At 44.7% G+C, this 22,427-nt stretch overlaps 1 protein-coding gene across 5 annotated transcripts in view; it reads right to left on the reverse strand.

Annotated features, from left to right (window-relative positions):
* LOC138300336 (prominin-1-A-like) overlaps window positions 1-22,427 on the reverse strand; it is a 475,106-nt gene that overhangs the window by 190,014 nt on the left and 262,665 nt on the right. For all 5 annotated transcript variants that reach the window (XM_069239581.1, XM_069239582.1, XM_069239583.1 and 2 more), the window contains one exon: window positions 11,254-11,374. In XM_069239581.1, the coding sequence (XP_069095682.1) occupies window positions 11,254-11,374 (121 nt within the window). The remainder of the gene's footprint in view (window positions 1-11,253; window positions 11,375-22,427) is intronic.

Raw genomic sequence — 22,427 nt, forward strand, 5'->3', positions numbered from 1 at the left:
CTCTGCCTTTGATATATGTGACTGACACTCCTTTCTACAGAGGCAAGAGAAACCTACTGTCCAAGGTGCTATCAGATATTTATTCTCTTCAACAGATCTAGAATCATCTCAGTCCCCCCCTTCAAATTACCTGCTTTCAGCACCATCACCAACACACCACAGGGCTCAATCATCACATCACTCCTCTTTAACGGACACCTCAGCATCTTGTTGGACATCAAGTCATTCAACCTGCTATAACTAGGATGAAAACAAACAAACCACCCTAAAACTGAAAAACCTTACCAATCTTGACACCTCAGGACCAGACAACTGCCTAAAAGTGGTTGACCAAGTGGGTGCTGCAAAAAAAGCCTGAATTTTAAGACTTGCAGAGATCATCAACTGCGGCGAGTGGAATGATTAACTACAGACAGCCATCTGGCTCTGGGATCGCAGTCCCTGCTGGTGGCATTGACTAAAATAGAAAATCTGGGAGTGATCATAAACTCCAGCCTACTACTGGTCCCGCAAAACTATCCTGCTGCTTCTTTTATATAGGCTTCCAAAATAATGTAAAGATAACCATCACACGTGTCTTGTCATATCTTGACTACACACACAGACTCTGCCTAGAGGCCCTACTCTTCCTGGTCTAAAGACTGCAAATAATCAAAATTGCAGTTGCAAGACAAATCCTACACCATTGCCGATATGACCGGTCTCACTAGTCGTCCAAGAGCACCATGGGCTACCCATGGCTAAGACTCCCCCCATTTCCCACAGAGCCATCTATGCTATGCACCTACTTTTCATTCAAATAAAACTATGTGATACATTTTTCTAGATTGTGTAGAACATGGTAAATACAATAGACATTTTCAGGCCCCCTGGCACAAAGGACTTAATCAATGAGCCAACCATAGAGACAAAGCCCGTTGGACTGCAACTAACCAGCACCCCACTGTGCCGTATTTGAGTGAGTTATGTTTCAGGGCATGCTCAAACTTGTGAAGGATTACAGGGTTCAATGGAACACAAATCCTTTTTCAGTATAGAAGGGCATACTAAAGCGCACTAGGAAACAAAGGATATATTTTACCGATTTATATTAAAATTAAATTCCCATCTTAGTGTACACAATGAGTTGTAACAATAACAAAAATTAAACAGAATAGTAGCTTTAATGTTTACGAATAACCTGAACAGTAGAAAATATTCAAGCATATTGGCTGTTTAACTTAATATCAATACCACACTCATATATTTGTCATACTAAGCTAAACTCAGCACCAAAATAAATGACTAATCAGAGTTTTAAAGATGGTTCACACTCTCATACCTGCTTTGAGTATTGTTAGAAATGGGGTCTTTGGTTGGCAGTCAAGTTACCCCCTGTCCAAGCAAGGACCCCCACTCTGGTCAGGGTAAAGGAGAATCACACTCAGTTAACCCCCACTCACCCCCTTGGAAGCCTGGCACGAGCACTTAGGCTTAACATTAGAGACCAGGTGTAAAGTATTTGTACCAACACACACAGTAAACCAGTAAAAACACCAAACAATGACTCAACACAGGTTTAGAACAATAGCCAATATTTATCCAAACAAAACAAGACCAAAACAACAAAAATCTGACATACACAAGTCAAATCATGAATTTTTAAAGATTAAACTCTAGCATAGCTCTTAGAAACACAAAATGTTTCGATGAGGTGATAACACGGCATTGTGACGGAGTCGTTCCCAACAATCCTACGCCAATGGCGCCGGGTATGGAGTCACGCAGACCCCCAGGTACAGTACCTTAGCAAAGTGTGAAAACAAGGTGGTTCACGAAGTGGGGGATCGCCGTGTCGCTGAATCCGAGGCGGCGTCGGTTCCGGTGCTGCAGGAAGAAGGAGCAGAGGCTTCACGAGTAGGCGTTTGGTCCTTGCTGGGGAGCAGTGGAGGTGAGGCAGCGTTGGTGCAAAGCATTAAATCCACGCACTTTGGGCAGAGTCGATATACGGCGGTCACAACGTGGTGCAGCGACTTGCATGGAGTTGCGGACTTCGGCGGGGCTGCAGCGGTCGGGCCTGTGAGGGTCATCGCACTCCAGCGAGGACCACGGATTCGGTTGCAGGCGGTGTCACGGAATTCAGCAGCGGCGTCGGTCCGGAGTCGTCCGATGTCGGTTTTCTTGGAATTTTAACCAACTTCTCCTTTCAAGGGCCCAGGGACTGGATAGGGCACCACTTGTCAGGGCAGGAGTCTCAGCAGAGAGTCCAGGTGCTGGTAGGGGACGTCTGTGATGGCCCTGAGACTTCAGAACAGGGGGCTAGCTCAGTCCAAGCCCTTGGAAAGTCTTCTCAAGCAGGACTATACCACAAAGTCCGGTCTTTGTCTCCTTTCCGAGGTAGAAGCAGCAACTGCAGGATAGCTCCACAAAGCACAGACACAGGCAGGGCAGCACTTCTCCTCAGCTCTTCTCCTTGGCAGAGGCTCCTCTTGATTCCAGAAGTGATCTGATTTTCAAGGGTTTTGGGTGCTCTTCTTATACCCCTTTCTGCCATTGAAATAGACCTACTTCAAAGGAAAGTCTCTCTTGTTTGTGAGATCCTGCCTTGGCCAGGCTAGGCCCCAGACACACACCATGAGGTTGGAGACAGCATTGTGTGAGGGCAGGCACAGTCCTTTCAGGTGTGAGTGACCACTCCTTCCCTCCCTCCCTCCCAGCACAGATGGCTCATCAGGATATGCAGGCTACACCCCAGCTCCAGTTTGTCACTGTCTAGAGAGAGGTGCAAACAGCTCAACTGTCAAACTGACCCAGACAGGGAATCCACAAACAGGCAGAGTCACAGAATGATTTAAGAAAGAAAATGCCTACTTTCTAAAAGTGGCATTTTCAAACACACAATCTGAAAACCAACTTTATTAAGAGATGTATTTTTAAATTGTGACCTCAGAGACCCTAAACCTTATATTCCTATCTGCTCCCAAAGGGAACCTGCACTTTAATAGTATTTAATGGCAGCCCCCATGTTAACCTATGAGAGAGTAGGTCTAGCAACAGTGAAAACCGAATTTGGCAGTATGTCACTGTTGGGACATGTAAAACATATAAATACATGTCCCACCTTTTACATACACTGCACCCTGCCTATGGGACTACCTAGGGCCTACCATAGGGGTGCCTTACATGTAAGAAAAGGGAAAGTTTAGGCCTGGCAAGTGGGTACACTTGCTAAGTCGAATTGGCAGTTTAAAACTGCACATACAGACACTGTAGTGGCAGGTCTGAGCCATGTTTACAGGGCTAGTAATGTGGGTGGGACAATCAGTGCTCCAGGCCCACCAGTAGCATTTGATTTATAGGCCCTGGGCACCTCCTGTGCACTTTACTAGGGGCTTACCAGTGAATTAAATATGCCAATCATGGATAAACCAATCAACAATACAATTTACACCGAGAGCATATGCATTTTAGCACTAGTTAGCAGTGGTAAAGTGCCCAGAGTCGTAACGCCAACACAACAGGTCAGAACAAATAGGAGAAAGGAGGCAAAAAGATTGGAGAGGACCTTGCAAATGGGAAAAAGTCCAACAAATATGTATTTATTGTTCAGAATAATGGTAAAGTATGCTGTTCTCATATGCACTGGAAGGTAGGCAGCTAAGCCCTCAGCAAGTGAAAGCTAAATACACCTCCAATTGTCCTTTAGCGAACATTGGTGAATAATTTTGTATAACTTGTCCTGTCTCTGTCTTCTGGCATGAAAGCCCTCTATAGCTCTTTATACTCTGTTCCTACCTTACATGACGTTATCTCACTATTGTTGAATCCTTTAGAATTAACAATTCGCAGAAGCAGCCTGACAACCTTTTACCTAATTTCATTCCATGAATCTGTGCTCCTTGAATTGTAATAATAGACAAGAAATACAATTATCAGTTTTTTTAAACCTTGTTCACAACTCAGCAATAATTATTTTATATCAGAGAAGACAACGAAGGTTAAATATTATTAACTGCGATCAAGAGACATGATTATATTGTTGCAAAGAAAAATGACATTAAACAAACATGCATTTTATATTTGTCATTTATATGTAAACATTTACCAGGTGTAACCTAAGAAAAGGGATACGTAGAAGAGAAAACATATGATAATTATAACAGATCCAGACAGAAGAGAATTCCTCATACCAGAATGATATCTTGGCAGACCGTCCATCCATTCAGGCCGAAAAGACCTGGTGAATTCCCAAAAGATTATTTAGATCATAGCAACCAAGAGTCATAATCATTCAGCATCACACTGAGGGTATAAACAGCACAGCATCCAGGAGCGTACCCAGCTTAGAACTGGAGCCAAATCTCCCATAAGGATGGTTTGCATAACCACAAGACATTTATAAACATAGCGCTCTCACATTCCATTCACAACTGCTGATACAATTTTTTTGCCACATGATAATATCCACTAGTGCCATTCGTGCACAACACACATCCTATTCCTACGAAGGTCATCCAATCAACAAGACACATTGCCTTGTAAGGATAAACGTTATGTCCCAGTTCTTTTAGCTCAACCACATGCTCACACAACAACAAGTAACACAAGGCGAGCACAATCTTGGTCATCGTGCAGAACACCAAAACACGTCTTCATGTACTCCAAACTACCAGATCATAATCTTCTAAAGAAGTACAATTGACTGGAATCCAGAGCCATCCAGAACCTAAACAGGGGTGTGATGTGTCACATAAATTGAACTAAAATGCAATATAATTCATGGCCAGGGTCTGCCCAGTGTCTGTATTCCAGAGCCAATGTCCATGTCTCAATGGCCTTATCAGTTATTCAATGCAAGTGCCCCTAGTGCAAGTGCCACAGTGTGGCTGTCACACTGCCAGCATTCAAGTGTCAGAAACCTAGTGTCTGAGTCCTACTGTCAGATTCCCAAAGTTTGTGCTCTTTTGTGTTTATATTCATATGCCTGAGTCAATATTCCACTGCTTATGTGTGTGAGTGTCTCAATCTGTTTAATCACATCCCTGTGTCTGTGACCAAGTTGTATCTGGATGGACTCCACGTCAGTGAGCCGGTTTCAGTGCTCATGTTCCTGCCCAGCTGTTAATACCCTAGTGCAGGGATTGGGCCAAATATCAGTCTAAATGCTGGGTGTTCAACTGTGCAGAAGCCAACAGTCTTGAAGACAGACCAGATTTTTTCAGGGGAACGGCAAACTTTGTTTATTTTTTCTGTGGATGTGTGGTATTCTGGGCAGTTATGTTCCTGGTAACCATATTATGCATGACTAAGGAAGTCTAATTAGTTTGTTTGGGTGTCATTATAGTCTTGTTCTCTAGACCTCTGTGCACCTAATGATTAAGTAATGTAAAAGTCTTCTAGGAGATTCTTCATAGGCATCCAGTGAAAGGAGCACCGGCTTAGAGATACATGTTTGCTTGGAGGGAGCCAATATACCCTTTATGCAGCTGCAAAGTCCCCAGATGGCCTCTATGTTTTCGACCATGCTGCCACAGTAGGGTACAGATCTTTCAAATAGTCTCCAAAATCCTTGATATTACACCCAGTAGCAATCCTTTATACCACTAAACGGAGGATCCTCTCTGTTTGCAGTATCCTACTTCATCATCATGCATCATGCCAATATAGCTTACACCTAGATGGTGTTCCCTGGATTGGGGTGGACCTGATGAATATAGGGATGTCAGAACAGATTATGGCTGCATAAAGGAGAAAAGCTGAGGGCTCATTTTTAATTTTTGCACCATATCTTCAGTCTGATTGTGTGCGGTGTGCCAAAACTCACCAGTAATGATAGCTTACTAGATAATACTGCTGATTTGAATATTATCTGGCAGGGGGAGCCAGTGGGGTTTTATAAGGGTGGGTGTGATGTGGTCATATTCCTTCAGGCTCTTGATGAGATATGTTGTGGCCTGTATGGCGCCCTTTAGGGGGTCAATGTGCAGCCTCAGAGGCTGTGGAGCAGGTGCTGCCATCATCCAGTTTAAGAATTTGAGGGCTTGGACTGCAGTTCTGAAATCACATTTTAAGAGGAATATTTTCACTTTCTTCAGTGGAAAAAGCTAGTTCCAAGCTGATTTATTTTTTTGCCAATCTGTTCATTGAGTGGGAAGTTGGTGTCCAGACTAATTTTTAGTGACGTTGCATCAGGTAAAAGTTGGGGTCCAAGTCTTGCCATTTTCCTGTTGAGCCAGCTTTGAACTACTTATTGCTGCAGTTCTAGTTGATTAGTAAGAATTCTGAACTGGTTGGGTAGGGCTTCAGATAGGTGCAGGACATCCAGGCTTGGAAGCGATGCAAGCAACGTTTGAGACACTTGGACCCTCATTATGAGTCTGGCGGTCTTGAGACCGCCAGACTCATGGTGGCGGTCAGACAGCTGTGGTAGTGGCGGTCCGACCGCCATACTACAACCTTGGCGGAGCCACCACAGTCAGACCACTGAGACCACACGGTTACTGCCGGCCAGCAGCCTGGCGGTCCCGGTGGTTGTAATCCGCCAGGCTCCGGATTACGAGGTCCCCATACTGCCAGCCTTTTCATGGCAGTTCTACTTCCATGGAAAGGCTGGCAGTATGGGGGTGACAGAGGCCCCCATGCACAGCCCCGTCGTGACCTCCACTGCCTGAATTACAGGCAGTGGAATGCATGACGTGAGCTGCTGCACCCGCCACATCGCCACATTGCCTCCGGCTCGATTACAAGCTGGCTGCAATGTTAAGGCTTTGTTTCCGCAGGGCTGGTAGGCAGAAAAGTTGTTTCCGCCAGCTGGCCCTGCGGTGAACTCCAAATGGGGCCGGCAGTGTTTGGACCGCACAGGCAGTCTTATGTCTAAAGTCGAGAAGACTTTAATGTCAATCTGTATATCTTCAACATATTGGTGAATTTTGATACTGTTATCAGTGAGTACTAAGGGGCTCTATGTACAGATTGAAGATAACAGGGGACAAGAAGGAACCCTGTGGTACTATGTAGGTGATATAGATCTTAAGGGAGCTGGAGGGTGCCCCTGTGAACAAATCCATGACAGATGGATGCCCAAAAGAGCAAGAAAAGGACATTGCCAGTGAATCCCATAAGAGAATGGAGTGTATTGATGAGGGTAGAATACTGATAATCAATGGTGCCGAAGACAGCTGAGTGGTTCAGCAAAATCAGACAGCTGGGGCCATTTTTAAGTGTGTTCAGGGTGGAGTAGTCTATATTTTGTAATGTAGTTGTCTCTGCATGTTCCAGCAATTTTCAACGAAGTAGAATGGCCACCAGGAGGCTGTATTAACTCAAAGAGATTTTAAGTATGTGTAATCAGACAAAATATGCAATTGAGATTCAACTTTTATTGTTTTCCAGAACCATCAAATCCTATCTTCATAAAACAGGCCTATCTGCCCGCCAGTTGCTTACAATGTTTTAGCGTAGTCTAACAGAATTTGGGGGTAAGGCAGATGCAATGTTGGTGAATGTCCTCATGTCTACGAGATGATCATTCTTACTCAGAGAAGTGAGTAAAGTTTTGAGGCAATAGCTAGATCGTTCATTTCTCTGGCAAAGGCAAATATGTATTTTACATCTCAACACTAAGAGGTCTTACATAGGCCACTAAAAATGGTTGTGCGAATGGTTTCAATGCTGAGTTATAATCAGTACTGAAAAGAACATATTTATAGATTTTAGGTTGGTCACTTGTCGAATTCAGTACATGAGTCCAAAAGCATGTTTTCATTTGGCCTGGATGCTTTATAGAGAACATAGGAACTTGAACAAGCCATGAGCACCAAGAGGAACAGTAACTGAGCTCAGATCTAATGACCTCTGCAGGTGTAGATTTTGTGAAAGGAAAGGAATATGCATCTAGTGCATCTGTTGAATGTTTACTATAAGGGATCCATACAGCAGACCCATAAGTAACATTTGAAAGAAATGTAATCTTAAGTGCTTTCATGATGGGCCCAGAGGTACAGCACCTCACTTGTGGCTCACAGGGATTACAGGGGGCGGGGTGATGCATGGGGGAGAAGATTAATGAAACAAAATAAACTTTAAAAACAAAAATTACCACTGTGCTGCCGATCCTTGCAATCTCAGTAGCAGGCAGGCACAGGCTCCCAGCCTGTCTTGTGGCCAATCCGGACACTGCTCAAAGCAGCGTTAGGATTGGCTGGGAGTGCCCGGCCAGGATGCTGCCAGGCAGACTGGGAGCCTGTGCCTGCTCTCCCCAGCTCAGTAACACAGTGCCAGGCTGGAGAGAGCACAGTGTGCATGTGTGTGTGGCCAGCCCGAGATGGCCAGCCAAAAATACATGTGCACTAAGGGGAGTGCACAGTGCACTTTCCTCAGTGCTCGTCATCCCCAGTGTCCCACCCCTTTAACAATGTTAAAGGATTTGCAGTGCTTGCTGCTGGCGGGAGGGCAACGCTGCTCCACCACAGCGGAGGAGCCACCACTGCTTGCTATTGAAGCAACAAACTGCATTTGATATATATTCATAGAATTAGACGTTTTCCCCTAGCTGTCAAAGTGCCAGTTTTTATCTCTACTCCTAGTAACGCAAAGTTGTTGACTGTGAAATTAACCTGGGTTTTACTGAAATTAATAAGCAAAGAGTTATGCTCTGCATGTGCCAGTGCTATGTTAAGGGCATGCTGAAGGCCCATGGGGTTGGGTTATCTATAAGGAGGATCTCATCAGTGTAAGAGATGCACTGCAGGAGTGTCTGCCAAATTCAGTAAAAACGCAGAGCAGAGGAGGCTGGAGCTCAACTCAGGTTTAGGTTGAGAAACAGTTGTGCAACAACACAACCTTGTTTGATATCGCTGTCGCACCTCACTTCGGCAACCAGTGCATTACTGGACAGCCTAATTTCGCCCAAAGTGTCTGAATGTAACTTGCTGAGTATTAGCAGCAATTTCCTGCGGGCTGATAACTTCAACAGTTTTCTCATAGCTGGCCTTGAGTCACAGGACTGAAAGCCATGGAACAGTCCATGAATGACAGTATACAGAAATTGCAATGCAGGGGAGACACCTCGTTGCTAGTGGTCTCAGCTCCACCACACCGTGGAACGTGAACGTACTTCCGCAAAATTTAATTTTATTAAAAGACAAAATTTTAGCATTAGTGGCCCACTCCACTGAACTTTTGAGGAGAATCCCGGCAAGAATCTTGACTAGTAGCTTCAGCACAGCTATTATCCAGCTAATACTCTGAAGCAGCCTATGGCTTTTTTCATAAACAGGGAATAATAATGCCCCCACTTCCTGTCACCGGTATTTGCTGGTCTCCAATATACACTGAAATAGACAGTAGAAGATTTGTGCCCAACTTTGAGGATCAAGTTTCAGCACATTGTTGGTCCAACCATCAGGGCACTTTGAAGATGAATTTTTCCTGGAGTGGTCTCACAGTGATCTGATCCTTTGCTACTCTAACAAAAGAGGGACCTGCTTGAATTCTGGGAAGAATGACTCAGCCTTTCATCTTCCTAAGCTATAAATTGTTACTATAAATTGAGTAATAGTAACATCAATAATTTACTGCTCTTACAAATGGCAGAAGTATGGTATGACGTGCTATATGAAACATTATTATTGTTATTATTATTGTTATTGCTATTATTATTTCCATCAACTATCTCAGCAACAGTTAGTGTGAAAGGAATGATACCTGAGCATAGATTACTTGGGGAAACTACTAAATGGATGGAATACAACAAATCAACAATAGATGCCTACCCCAGTTCACCAATAAGTGGTGGGGGGCCAGAACCTACCATTACCTGCTGCAGTACATTTTAGGTCTTGTCTTCAGAAGATGTAGAACCCGCACATTGCTTAGCCTTTGATTAGCTTTGTCACCCTAATTTGCTTATTTTTTATTTTATGATTTGCCTTCCTCTTATTGTGTTTGTACCTGTCTTGGAGCATAGCCTCTTAATCCTCCTTTTGATTGGCGGACTTGTATCTTTGCTCTGCTCGGATTCAGGGAACTACTTTTTTCTTTTTCATTAAGCACTTTATGAAAGTGCATATGTTATCTTGCTCTCTCATTTGTGCTGCTCCATCTCCCCTCGAACCCATCATCCCAACTTCTTCCCATTCACCCCTCTCCCACCAGCTCTTCTGCTACTCTCCTATCATTCGCAGCATTTAAAGAAATATTTTATTTTCAGTTTTTGAGGGTCCGGCAGCTGCTATTTGCTGCTCGGCCACTTAGCAGTACAAAAAGCTTTTTTTCTGCACCTTCATTTCTCCCTCACCACGGTCTACTCCCCATTCCTTCACCCTACCCACTCTTCCACCACCCACACAGACCATTAAAAATTTAGTTATTTATTATTTTATTTTTTTGGATGGGTCTGCAATTCTCATTTGCTGTTGGACCGCTCCACGGTGCTAAAATCACTTTAGTTCTACGAAAACGTCTTTAAAAAAAAAAAAAATACCAATCAAGAATCGTCTGCCATCCTAGATTGGTAAATAAAACAAATATGGTGCTCGTGTCATTCTGTAGGCGCGCGCTTACAGCGTGGTGCATGCATATGTCGTTACGGATATGCCTGCATATGTTATGCAAGCGTACGCATACATTATCGTGCAAGGGTATACATACACAATGACGCAGTTACCAGAATCAACTGCATCATCGCAGCTTTTCAGTTTTTTATATTTTTTTTGCTGATGCTTTATCTTATCCGCAAAAAATACTAACAAAGCTAATAAGTAAACAAAGACAGACATAATGGCTTAGCCAATGCCTACTTAAGGATTGTCAGAAACGTTTCTCTTTCCTTTTCTCGTTAAAGGCAAGGATCTAATTCCTGTAATGTTCTAAGTATTTACATTTCTTTTCTAATTACATTTTCAAAGTTTAATGTTCTCAAAACCGTGTCCTTTATTGTTTCTTGCTCTCTAGCCACCAAGTTTCAGGGTGCTGAAGTGCAGGCAATATATTGAGAAAATTGACGGCAGATTTATCAAAACAGAAAATTATTTTCAAATGTTTTTAGCCGTTATGCTTAGTTTCATGACCTTAGAGATATATCATAGAACCAGGAAAGAGACTGTTTATTAAATCAACACGTGCAGTAAACAAACTAAATGAATCACCTCCACAATCGATTAATGAGTCAGACTGACGTCATTCATTCTAATTCCAAGGCAGCGACCTGCTTGCAATCTGGTAAACACACGCGTATTGTAAATCCGTTTAGTCCCATAGATACGAGGAACTTACCTTTTGGACTGACGTGAGAAATATGTTCACGTTGTTCACGGTGTCATTGAAAGAATAGTAGGTTTTATTCACAGCATTCCCCATGTTGCCGTTGCTGATAAACATGCAAATATTTCCAGCCCTGTGAAACGAAAGGCAAAGAAAACACACTCAAATACGGGGAACTCATAATAATTTCAACCTTTAAAATATATATATTTTTTTAAACAAAAAACATAACACAATACGTGATATACTGGCATTCTCATTTACAGTGTAGCCGTTTTTAGTATTATATAGACTGATGAAGAATAACCAGAATTGGTGTGGTGATTAATTATTAGGCATACCGTTCTTCCCTGAGCTGCCTATTGTAAATTATATGGCAACCAGACAGTTCTTTAAGTGTGGTAAAAGTATTCGCTCGCTGATCCTGCACGTGATAATTGTGCATAAGAGCAACTTGCATTATGCATATACAAACCAAGATGTGAGGTCTGAAATAGCATACTGGACTGGAAAACAACTGCAGAAAGACGCCCTCACATCGGCGTACACACCACAATAGAACAACATGACTCTGAGGCGCTAGTACAGCCAGGTGCTGCAAAGAAGGGGGTGTACATGTCACCATATGTTGGGAAGGAGTGCTCCTCACACTCAGTCAGTTTACTGGAGGCAAGCAGAGTGCTCAATGTACAGCCTTCGGCTGAGCTGCACTGTCCAAGACTCCTAACATCTAATATATAGCAAAATCTTCTAACCCCAAAAATGAGGCTCTCCTGCTACACCCTGAGCACTTGTGCCGGAAGTGGCATGGAGACATGTAGCAGTCCCCCCAACTCCTCCCCCCCCACCCACCCCCTTGTTTTACTTCTAACGGGCTTCATTTGTGTTTGCTTTTCCATCAGGGACATCTTAAGGATTTTGGGGACCCTTGTTCAGAACGGGGTTGTATTTATGGCTCCATTTCAGCTGTTTCATGGCCACTTTGGTCAGGTCACCGACAGTGCACAGGTCCATATTCTAAATGTGTTTACATCTAATATTCAGGTATAGTGAGGTGTGTTTTCAATATTGTAAAACAGCAGCATCTCACCTCCCATTTCTCATTTGTGAGGCCCTAGAGTGATCTACAAGAAACATTGTTTATAAATGTTACATGAAAAAAATCACAATATTTCTCTGCAGAATGTAATAGACCCTCTCACATGTTCTGATGAGGGGTGTTGAACAGGACAGGGCAATATATAATCGCTGTGGGCTGTGGGAATGGGCCTGGGCAGCATCATATACTGAACCCACAGTTCAACTATCCTTCCCCACGATTTTGCTGGCTTCAGTCCCCTCCTGGCTCTTAACTCTACCCAAATCGAAACCAGGCCATGCCTCCAAAACTGATATGGAGGACCTTATCAGGTCCATGTACTTGAAGAATGATACACTGCATTCTGGGAATTACTACCTCATTATGGTGGCGTAGATTGTAAAAGCTGCTATGCACACATCAGTACTGGTTGGTCCCCAGCCCCCCTTGCCAATTCCCTTCCTCTGTCTTAGAACACTCTTTGCTGTAGGTTTCTTGTGCAACAACTTAAATATATTAAAATTATTACCTTCCTTCTGGGCAACAGGTGGCTGTCCCAGAGCTTTGCTTGTGTAAGGCATTTTCATTGAAGCACTCACCCTCCTAATTTTCCTTTCTGTCCACTCGTCTGCTGCCCAGCTGACCTGCCGCCTTTGCTGTCCCCTTGCCCATAGCCTTGTCACTTCCTTGCATTACAGCACCATCACTCACACAACAATGGGAACAACCGATCCTATACCTTCCAATGTTCTCCACTCTGATCCAACTTATTGTCTGCCTTTATCCGTTGACCCACCTTTCTTCCCTAGAAATTCCTCCCAGCTTGTTACAATTTCTTGTGGACATTTTCCATTTCTGCCTCATGACCTGTGCCTCTACATTCACCCCTCATGCTACAACTACCCCCGCTTCCCCCGCTTCCCTCATCACCCTCCAAAGCTGACCACAAGCCTCCTCCATACTCACTTGCAGAGTCTTGCACCTCTTCCCTAAGGGATACTGTGCACCTTCCCCTTTGCCCGCCAGCGTCCCTTTGGTCATCTCTCAGTCCCATGCACAAGTGCTGTTTTGTAGCTTAGGGTCATTTATGGCAATGCCTGGGGCTGCGGCCCCCTCTTTGCCTTTCCATAAAGCACTTCCAGCATTGACCCTAAACCTGACCAGGCTCTCCACTCCTGGTGTGCACGCTACCAATGCATTGTTTTTCACAATCACGGCTGGCCCTTCTATGCCTTCAATCTTGCTGCCTTTGTCCGATAATGAACCATCAGCTTCTCTTTGCCTTCTTCCTCGCTCACTACACTTTCTGTTCCCATTTACCTCGCTGCCCAGCCCACTATGGCTTCCTACCACTATATCTTATGGGTTTAAGGCACCTGCTGCATAGATCTTTGTGTGCAAACCGAAGCTCAGGAAATAAAAATGATGGTAACATAACTGGAAGTAGACATAATTGCTGAGGGGGGGTGGTGTTTTGTCTAGTTCCAGTTTTAAATCAAAGTGGCAGAGGGTTTATACGTCTGCTGAAAAGCACATCATGTAACAATCAGATGACACGTGTATTTTATGTAAATGGGTAAGTGGGTTAATACTTTTAACACAGACATTCTTTTGTTACTTGCAGTTCATAAATAGTAATCCTTCTACTGTAGCACAATGAGCTATGAAGGGCATTTGGCTCCCACACCTTGTAATCCTCACTGCATAATGTAACATCCTGATTTACACCCATGTGATTTATTGTCAAAGTATAATTGAATTCATCTAGCTCTTACTAACCCTGGTGAGGCGCTGATAAAAGGTGTATGTGTGATGTAAGGTGCTCTGACACCAAACATTGGTATGACTAGTGCTATAGCGCTATAAACGGAATAAAACAAAATAGTGGTATTTAAATTCTTATTTTTTTAGATACTAGGACAGATCAACATATCTGACATTCACAGCACATGAATATGTCTTATATCCAGAAACGGAGAAAAACCAAAAGCATGTCTCTCTTAACTACCTGTGAAAAGATAAGCTGTGCGTATTTGTTTCCCTTCCATTACATTTAGGTGTGAGGCGCACAATAGCTCCTAGCCAGGATACTCCAAGAGGAGGCCTGGTGGCCTCCTAATCTCAGCCTGTTTTATGAGCCCAGCCGGAATCTGATAAGCACCCTCCTCGCATGAGCGTTGGTGCTCCAAACCAGGCGTTACTGAATGTGCCTAGGTGTCTGAAAAGTTTAGTGTATATCCATGGGGCCCAACCTCTTGAGAGGGAACACAGCGTCCACCCTGTGAAAATAGTGAAAATATCCTTGACTTGTGCCATGATCTCTCCCCTCCTGAACCCTTGCCTCCCACATAGTTTGCCGACGTCCTGTCTACTGACAACCTTTCCTTTCATGTAGGTACTCGGGATACTTTTGTGGTGCACTCTCTCCCGGAGGTGCTCACCCGTATTCTACCCTGCTGTCCATCTGCCCCATACCAACGTCACGAATGCTTATGGGGTGCCCCACTCCTTCGCCTGACACGTCACAATTCAGCTCTTTCAGGCTTCCTCTGACCATCAAACACTGTCGCCCTCCTGACTCTTCAAGACCAGATTTCCTCTTCCTGTGGCTTCCTCCTCTCGGAGGTCATGATCCACAAGCGCAGGAGCCCAACCAATACTCATAATTGTCTTGGGCCCCGGACGGTCCCCCTCCTTCTGACACTCCAAGGGGTTGTTATGAAGGCTGATACTGCAGCAGGCACCCCCACTGATGCTGCTCGTTTGGGCCTGTCACCCTGGCCATCTCCGCACATTCAAGGCAGAGAAGAACCTGCACCAACTCAGGAGCACTAATCGCGGCGGTCCAGTCTGCCATTCTTGCATGCAAAGGGAACCTACCTCAGTGACGCTGCAGCCCTATGGCAGGACATGTTATTCTGCACCACGCCTGTCTCCATGACTTTCCCAAACTCCTTAACCCGTACCGGTGGCCGACACCAGGGAGGGGGTAAGATCTTTGGGTGTGTCGCACCCGAGGACGCACCCGAGGATTTTTTTTTCCCCACTACCAAGGAGACACGGAAGCTTTTCCGTGTCTGCCCCCACCTGCCCCTTTGTGACACGCTGACGTCACATTGTTGTTTTCCCCATCGGAGCAGGAAGCGACCGTAAGCTTCCCAAGCGGCCTTCCCCACGTTCGGGAAGGCCACGTATGAAAGGGGAGACTCTCCCCTTTCATACGAGGCCTTTCTGAACGCGCTTCTTGGCCCTCGATCGCAGCACAGCTGCGATCAAGGGCCAGGAAACACCACTAGACACCAGGGATTTCACTTGGGGGGGGGTCAGCAGGTGGCCCCTGGGGGGGCGCGATCAAGCGCATTCGCACTCGATCACGCCCCCCCCCCGGGATTAATTTAAAAAAAAAAAGAAACAAATTAATTTGGCAGGGAGTCGCCGATGGGCAGGGCGACCCTCTGTGGGGGCAATACTTTTTTTTTTTTTTTTTTTTAGAAGTTGTAGGGTTTCTACATGGATTTATCTATAGATAGATCTATATATCTATATATATATATAGATCACTTTTGTCAATGCATGTGTGGTTTACCTGGGGGCTGCGATCGGCCCCAGGAAAACCAGACCCACATATCAAAGTGTTATATATATATATAATAATTTGCCACCAGTTGTCTTGTAGTTGCAGCTTGCGTCTTCAAAGCAATGCACATACTTCATCTGATGCATTTCAACTGTAGCTTTTAGGCAGCAATAAAAAAAGTCAAGTAAGGCTTGTGATTATGTATTTGCTACAAAAGGATCAGACTTTTCTCTAGTGGCAGTTTTAGTGCCATAGAGCAGCGCCGAAGGTTTATATGCCTACTGCAAAGAGCAAATCTGTATTTTATGTAAATAGCTGTGTACATTAGTAAAGTGTGGCATTTCCTACGCTATAATACAAATGAAATCTATGCGCGGGATGGGTGGCGGCTATGGAGAGATGAAAGGTACTTTTGCTGGAGGGTAATGAGTGAATCCGAGGAGGACATGAGAGTGGGAGCCCTAATAATGATTATTGGACTGGGCGCAGGAGGTGCTAAAGACTGTGACGAATGGTATGTGACAAGGTGTTTTTTGAGTGTTTTGAAAGATTGTGCTTATTGAGGGACGAAGCGCAGGTAATGTGGCCCCTACTGTTGGAGGTATCACACACACACCAGCAATTTTGTGACTGTCTACGTAGGCTAGTGTTTTAGAGCAACAGTTTAGCTAATAGCAGAGATGGCATCTTGATGGATGACTGCTGCTGACGCTGTCACTCGGGTTATAGAGGACAGCTCTGACATAGGATCAGAGACTGAGACAGCAGATACTGAGACAGCATCTGAGGGATAGGACAATGGCGCAGACTCTGGGAGTGATTCTTCAGTCGGAGAAGTCCCATTGGATAACTCCTCTTCCATTAAATTATGAGGGAGGTGATGGGGACAGTCCTGCTGTCCCTTCGCAAGCACAGTCTGTGCAACTGGGCAATAGTGGTTTAGCCCAACCCAGCGAGCCGGTAAATGCGGTGGCAAGCTCAGAGAGAGAGTGCTCTCTTGGGAGCTCCCCAATTTAGTTCGGCACCAAATTCCACCGTCCAAATCTTATTATGGAGACATCAGAATTATCTATCACAAAACAAACTGGTTTTGTAAGGCATGCACCTGTGTTTTTAGTCCTGGGTTCGGTGGCCATGTAGGGAAACATACTAAACCCAAACATTTCTGGAAACTAGACATCTGAGGGAGTCCACAGAGGTGTGACTTGTGTGGATTCCCCAAAGTTTTCTTACCCAGAATACCCTGCAAAGCTGAAATGATGAATAAAAACACTATTTTTCTTGCATTTCTGTCACACAAACTACAGGAATATGCTTGGATCCACAAAATTCCTACCACCCAGTGATTCCTCACCTGTCCTGATAAATACACTACCCCACTTGAGTGCCTATACCTAGTGCCTGCGTCAGGAATGGATCACTCCAGGGTCAACAGTTGCATCATGTAAGGACCAACATTGACCGTTGTGTGATCTATTCCTATTGCGGGCACTAGGCCTACCCACGCAAGTGAGGTACCATTTTTATCAGGAGACTTGGGGGAACGCTGGGTGGAAGGAATTTTGTGGCTCCTCTCAGATTCCAGAACTTTCTGTCACCGTAATGCGAAGAAAAAGTGTTTTTTGCCCATATTTTGAGGTTTGCAAAGGATTCTGGGTAACAGAACATGGTGAGAGCCCCACAAGTCAGCCCATCCTGGATTCCCCTGGGTGTCTAGTTTTAAAAAATGCGCAGATTTGGTAGGTTTCCCTAGGTGCCGGCTGAGCTAGAGGCCAAAATCCACAGCTAGGCATTTTGCAAAAAACGGCTCTGGTTTCTTTAAGAAAATGTGATGTGTCCACATTGTGTTTTGTGGCATTTCCTGTCACAGGCGCTAGGCCTACCCACACAAGTGATAAAGCAATGTTATGTTTGTGATCTGAATCTTTACAAAATTCTGATCTTTGCCATTTGACGAGAGATATTAAAACAATTAAATCACTGGTGAAATCACGCATATTATGTTAAAACATTGCAGTGCCTCTAATGTCAAATCCCACAATGAAAGGAATTTGGGTACATAGTGCGCTCCTGGAGAAAGGCATATTTGGCCACATCCTTCATCCGCTTCTCCAGGCCCGGGACCCGGACATTCAAACATGCCCAGTGGCCTCTGGTTACAGAGTGAGGGCTTTGGGCATGTCTTACACCATCCCTAGTTGATACTGATGCAGGGGGTACTGTTAATATGGTATGGACAAAAGCTATACCCTCTATCTATCTCCTGCATGGCTGTAGGTTCCATGGGTACTGAGGTCAAATACTGATAAACAGGGAATCCTGGAAAGCTACATACTGTGCCAAACAATTACTGTCAGGACATGTCTAATTTGTATTGGGGCAAGGTGCCCAGGTGTAGGCATGGCTAAAGGCTATTTGCTGTCCTTAGTTCCTGCTGGTCACTGCTGAATTATATGCCACAAAAGCATTGGGAACTAGAGGCCCGGAGCAGGAAAACTAAACACAGTGACAGCAGTTGCATCCTCACTTCCAAGGAATTCCATATGGGAATGTCGATGGAAAATGTAATTTTTGGAAGATTCAGATTTTTCTAGTCGCTTTACTAAAGTAGACTGCACTTTCTCACATGAAAATATATGTCAACAACCTTGATTTGTCAGAGCTTTGCTCAGGTTTGTTTTACAAAGCCAAAGTTATAAGCAATAAAAAAAATCCCTGAGGCTATGCTCACTGCTTGGATGCAGCTCTACTATTCGAAATAAGTAGACTAAATGCACGTCTGCCTAGTGCAAGCTAGAGCCAGTGCAGAGTACAAGTTAGGGTCAAGGACAGGGGAAGGAGCAGTGACATCGTTAGGGCTACAAACTAGAGCTACATTAACTCCTTTTCCCTGTTTGCTTTAACAACGAAGCTGCACATTGACAAGGAACGATTAGGACCATATAATTAAATACGGCATATTGCCCATAGAAAGGTTATGTTAACGGCGGAGGTAATCCAACCCTCTTTGGTGACAGGGTGTTCACACCCAAGCCCCTCAACATCCCAGTATATATTTTTTATTATTTCACTGACTAAGTGAGGCAGATCAAACATTTCTACTCCATCTCTGACACAAACAGGCTGGTTCATAAATTACAAGAAGGTACATAGGAAAATAAGTGTCTTAGCTGACGCATTAGACTTTAAATTGGAATTCCATATTTTATGAGTTTATTATAACGTGTGACTTTCTATACCAATTTCCACAAAGTTGTGAAGGATGAAAACAAGATGTTTGTGCCAAATGTCTTCATAACAATGCACATTTGCCCCTAAAAAACACACACATTATTGAGCAGTCAAAAAAAATTTAATGTGGACTGATCACCAGTATAAATGATACAAAGCATAACACACACATCGTACATGTATATTGGGCAAGATACAACATAATTTGTATAAAATAATAATACCTATACTTGATGTTGTTACCAAACAAAATTACTTGTTTAATTGAAACACTTCTCTGAAAGTTGTGAAAAAAAAACTAACATTTGTCACAGGGAGAACATTTCTTTATAGTTTTAACAAACAGAGTAAAAGTGCACAAGCGTTTAAATATCACTTATGCCATTGCTTTTCATAGTATACACACCATTCAGTCTGGAAGCCACAGAAGATGCACTTGTTTTGTTACGATGGAAGCGTAACTGCAATACACCACTTGATGTACATAGCCTTATGGCGCTCCTCAACAACCATACCCCCAATGTGGCTGCAGAAAGCGTATAGATCGTGCACCTTGCTATAAAAGGTGCTCTTGCAAAATCAAGGAAGTTTGTACAGCCAATATGGCCGCAGTATAGTTTCATGTTGGGCATACTGATGCGCTGCAGTATTGAATATAAATAATTTAGCAATGGTGTGGGCACAACAAAGGATGCCATTGGTAGGAGACACAGGCCCACATTATATCAATGGCGGTAAAAAACACCTACCGCCGCGGTGACGGCCGCCAAAATACCATCACCACGGCTACCACCCGGCCGCCATATTATGATCACTGCCAGACTTCCACCACAAGAAGGGGTGAAATCGGGCAGTGATCGTACTGGCAGACAGTGGTAAGCTGGCACTGCTACCACCAGCAATGCCATGCCAGTTGAACGCTGCCAGCCATATCATAACCTGTGATACGGCCTGGCGGTGTTCTGCTGGCGGGGTGCTGCCGGTAGTAGCAGCACCCCTTCCCATTGGCTGCCAAAAGACCTCCACGACCAAGGTAAGTCAGGCTTCTGACAGGGGAGTGGGGTGGCAGGGTGGGGGGTGTTGTGTGTGCATGTCTAAGTGTGTGCATGAATGTGTGAGTGTGTGTTTGAATGCATCTGTGTGTGCTGCGTTGTTTGCGTGGTTGTATGTGTGTGAGTGAATGCATGTAGGAATGGTGAAGTGAGTGCGTGTCTGCATGTCAGTGTGATCGTTGTAAGAATGTGTGCAAGCATGTCTGGAAGTATGCGTGTATGAATGCAGGTATGCCAGTGCGAGTCATTGGGTGTATGCGTGGTGCGTGTCTGCGGGTGTGTGCATGTATGGGGGTGTGAGGGGTGAGTGTGAGGATCGGAGGGGGTGAGCACAAGAATCAGAAGGGGTGGGGGTGGGGGTGTGTGTGTGAGGATTGGAGGGGTGGGGGTGAGTATGAGGATCGGAGGGTGTGGGGGTAGTTTGGATGGAGGGAAGGTGGGGGTGTCAGGTGTGTGTTCGGGGGTGGGGGAGCCACCTACCGGAAGGAATTCCCTGTCACCGGTAGGGCCTACCGCCATGGTTTTCGTGGCATTGCTAACGCCACAAAAACCATGGTGGTAGGCAGGCTCATAATGCTGCCAGCGGTACTATGCCGGCCGCCGGACTGGAGATTGACATCTCCGGCCCAGCGGCTGATACCGTCATGACAGTATGAGTGGAGAAGTGGCGGGTTGGGTACAGCCAACCCGCCATTCTCATAATGTGGCTGTATGTACGGCCAGCCTGTTGGCCGTACTACCGCCACATTTCCACTCACCGCCTTGGTCATAATGACCCCCACAATGCGATTGCTTGATTAGGAGATAAGATAAATAAATCCAAAAGGCTTAGACTCATTAAGTTGGCGTTCTGATCCATAATCAATGTTTGTAATAATAAACATATTTTATTTTCCACCCCAGTGTCCACCTTAGATTAAACTAAGCAAGGGGAATCCATAGTGTTCTGCTAGTGAAGTATCTACCCAATGATTTAGTGATTAAAAACAGCTGGTAGGGGTGTGTGGAGCCAATTATATGACAGCCATTATGACTCTGCAGTCTCCATCCTATCGTAGCGATTTGTAATGAATTTGTTTTGTCATAGAAATTAGAGTAGGCAATGTGATTAAGATGATGATGATGCCACTGTCAACCTTATAAAGCAATTATTAGAATGTAAATGCTTTATTCGCTTTTAAGCCGATTATTATGACTACAAAGCAGATTTCTCCCCACCATAAATGTAATTAGGTTTTTTCACAACCTGAGGAGAAATGTCTCAAATTATCAAAGGAGTATGGTTAGCATTGGTTATAGGTATTGTGTACAAACGATGGTGAAAATAAACATATGTGGTCTGTATATTATGTGTTGTAACTACTATAATGGTGAACCAGGGTTCAGCACAAAAGATTATAGAAATGTTATTCCAGTTCTTTTTATCCTCGATAAGAGGACATTTATGCAAAACAGCTGAATGAAACAGCATTATGGATGTTTGTCTATTTATTTATATATATGTATATATTGATGCCATGAGTTTATATCAAATATCATAGTATACATAACCAAACAACAATGAGATTTCAAGTGGACATCAACATCTAAATAAATGGGATCATAGTTCTCAGACAGTGCACAAGCATAAAACTGTGTCAATGGTGACATGTCACTTTTCATGTCTTACGTCCTTAAGAATCTGTCCCTAGAAGGCCACTAAATAAATGATGGGCACAAAGAAGTCAACAAATACTGGCAATATCTGAAGCAAAAAAATAATGCGAGTGCCCTGTCATACAGGATTTGCAGTTAGTGTTTGTGGTTGCAAGACACCAGGCATGAGCTCTTTTGGTTGGCGTGCAATGGTGCTATACTAGTCATGGTACACGGGTAATACGGTGCCAAGGAAGTTAGGCCCTCATTCTGACCCTGGCGGTCTTTGACCGCCAGGGCGGAGGACCGCGGGAGCACCGCCGACAAGCCGGCGGTGCTTCAATGGGGATTCCGACCGCGGCGGTAAAGCCGCGGTCGGACCGGCACCACTGGCGGGGTCCCGCCAGTGTACCGCGGCCCCATTGAATCCTCCGCGGCGGCGCAGCTTGCTGCACCGCCGCGGGGATTCTGACCCCCCCTACCGCCATCCAGATCCCGGCGGTCGGACCGCCGAGATCCGGATGGCGGTAGGGGGGGTCGCGGGGCCCCTGGGGGCCCCTGCAGTGCCCATGCCACTGGCATGGGCATTGCAGGGGCCCCCGTAAGAGGGCCC

This window comes from Pleurodeles waltl, chromosome 6 (assembly GCF_031143425.1).
Source record: "Pleurodeles waltl isolate 20211129_DDA chromosome 6, aPleWal1.hap1.20221129, whole genome shotgun sequence".
In the NCBI taxonomy this organism is placed as follows: domain Eukaryota; kingdom Metazoa; phylum Chordata; class Amphibia; order Caudata; family Salamandridae; genus Pleurodeles; species Pleurodeles waltl.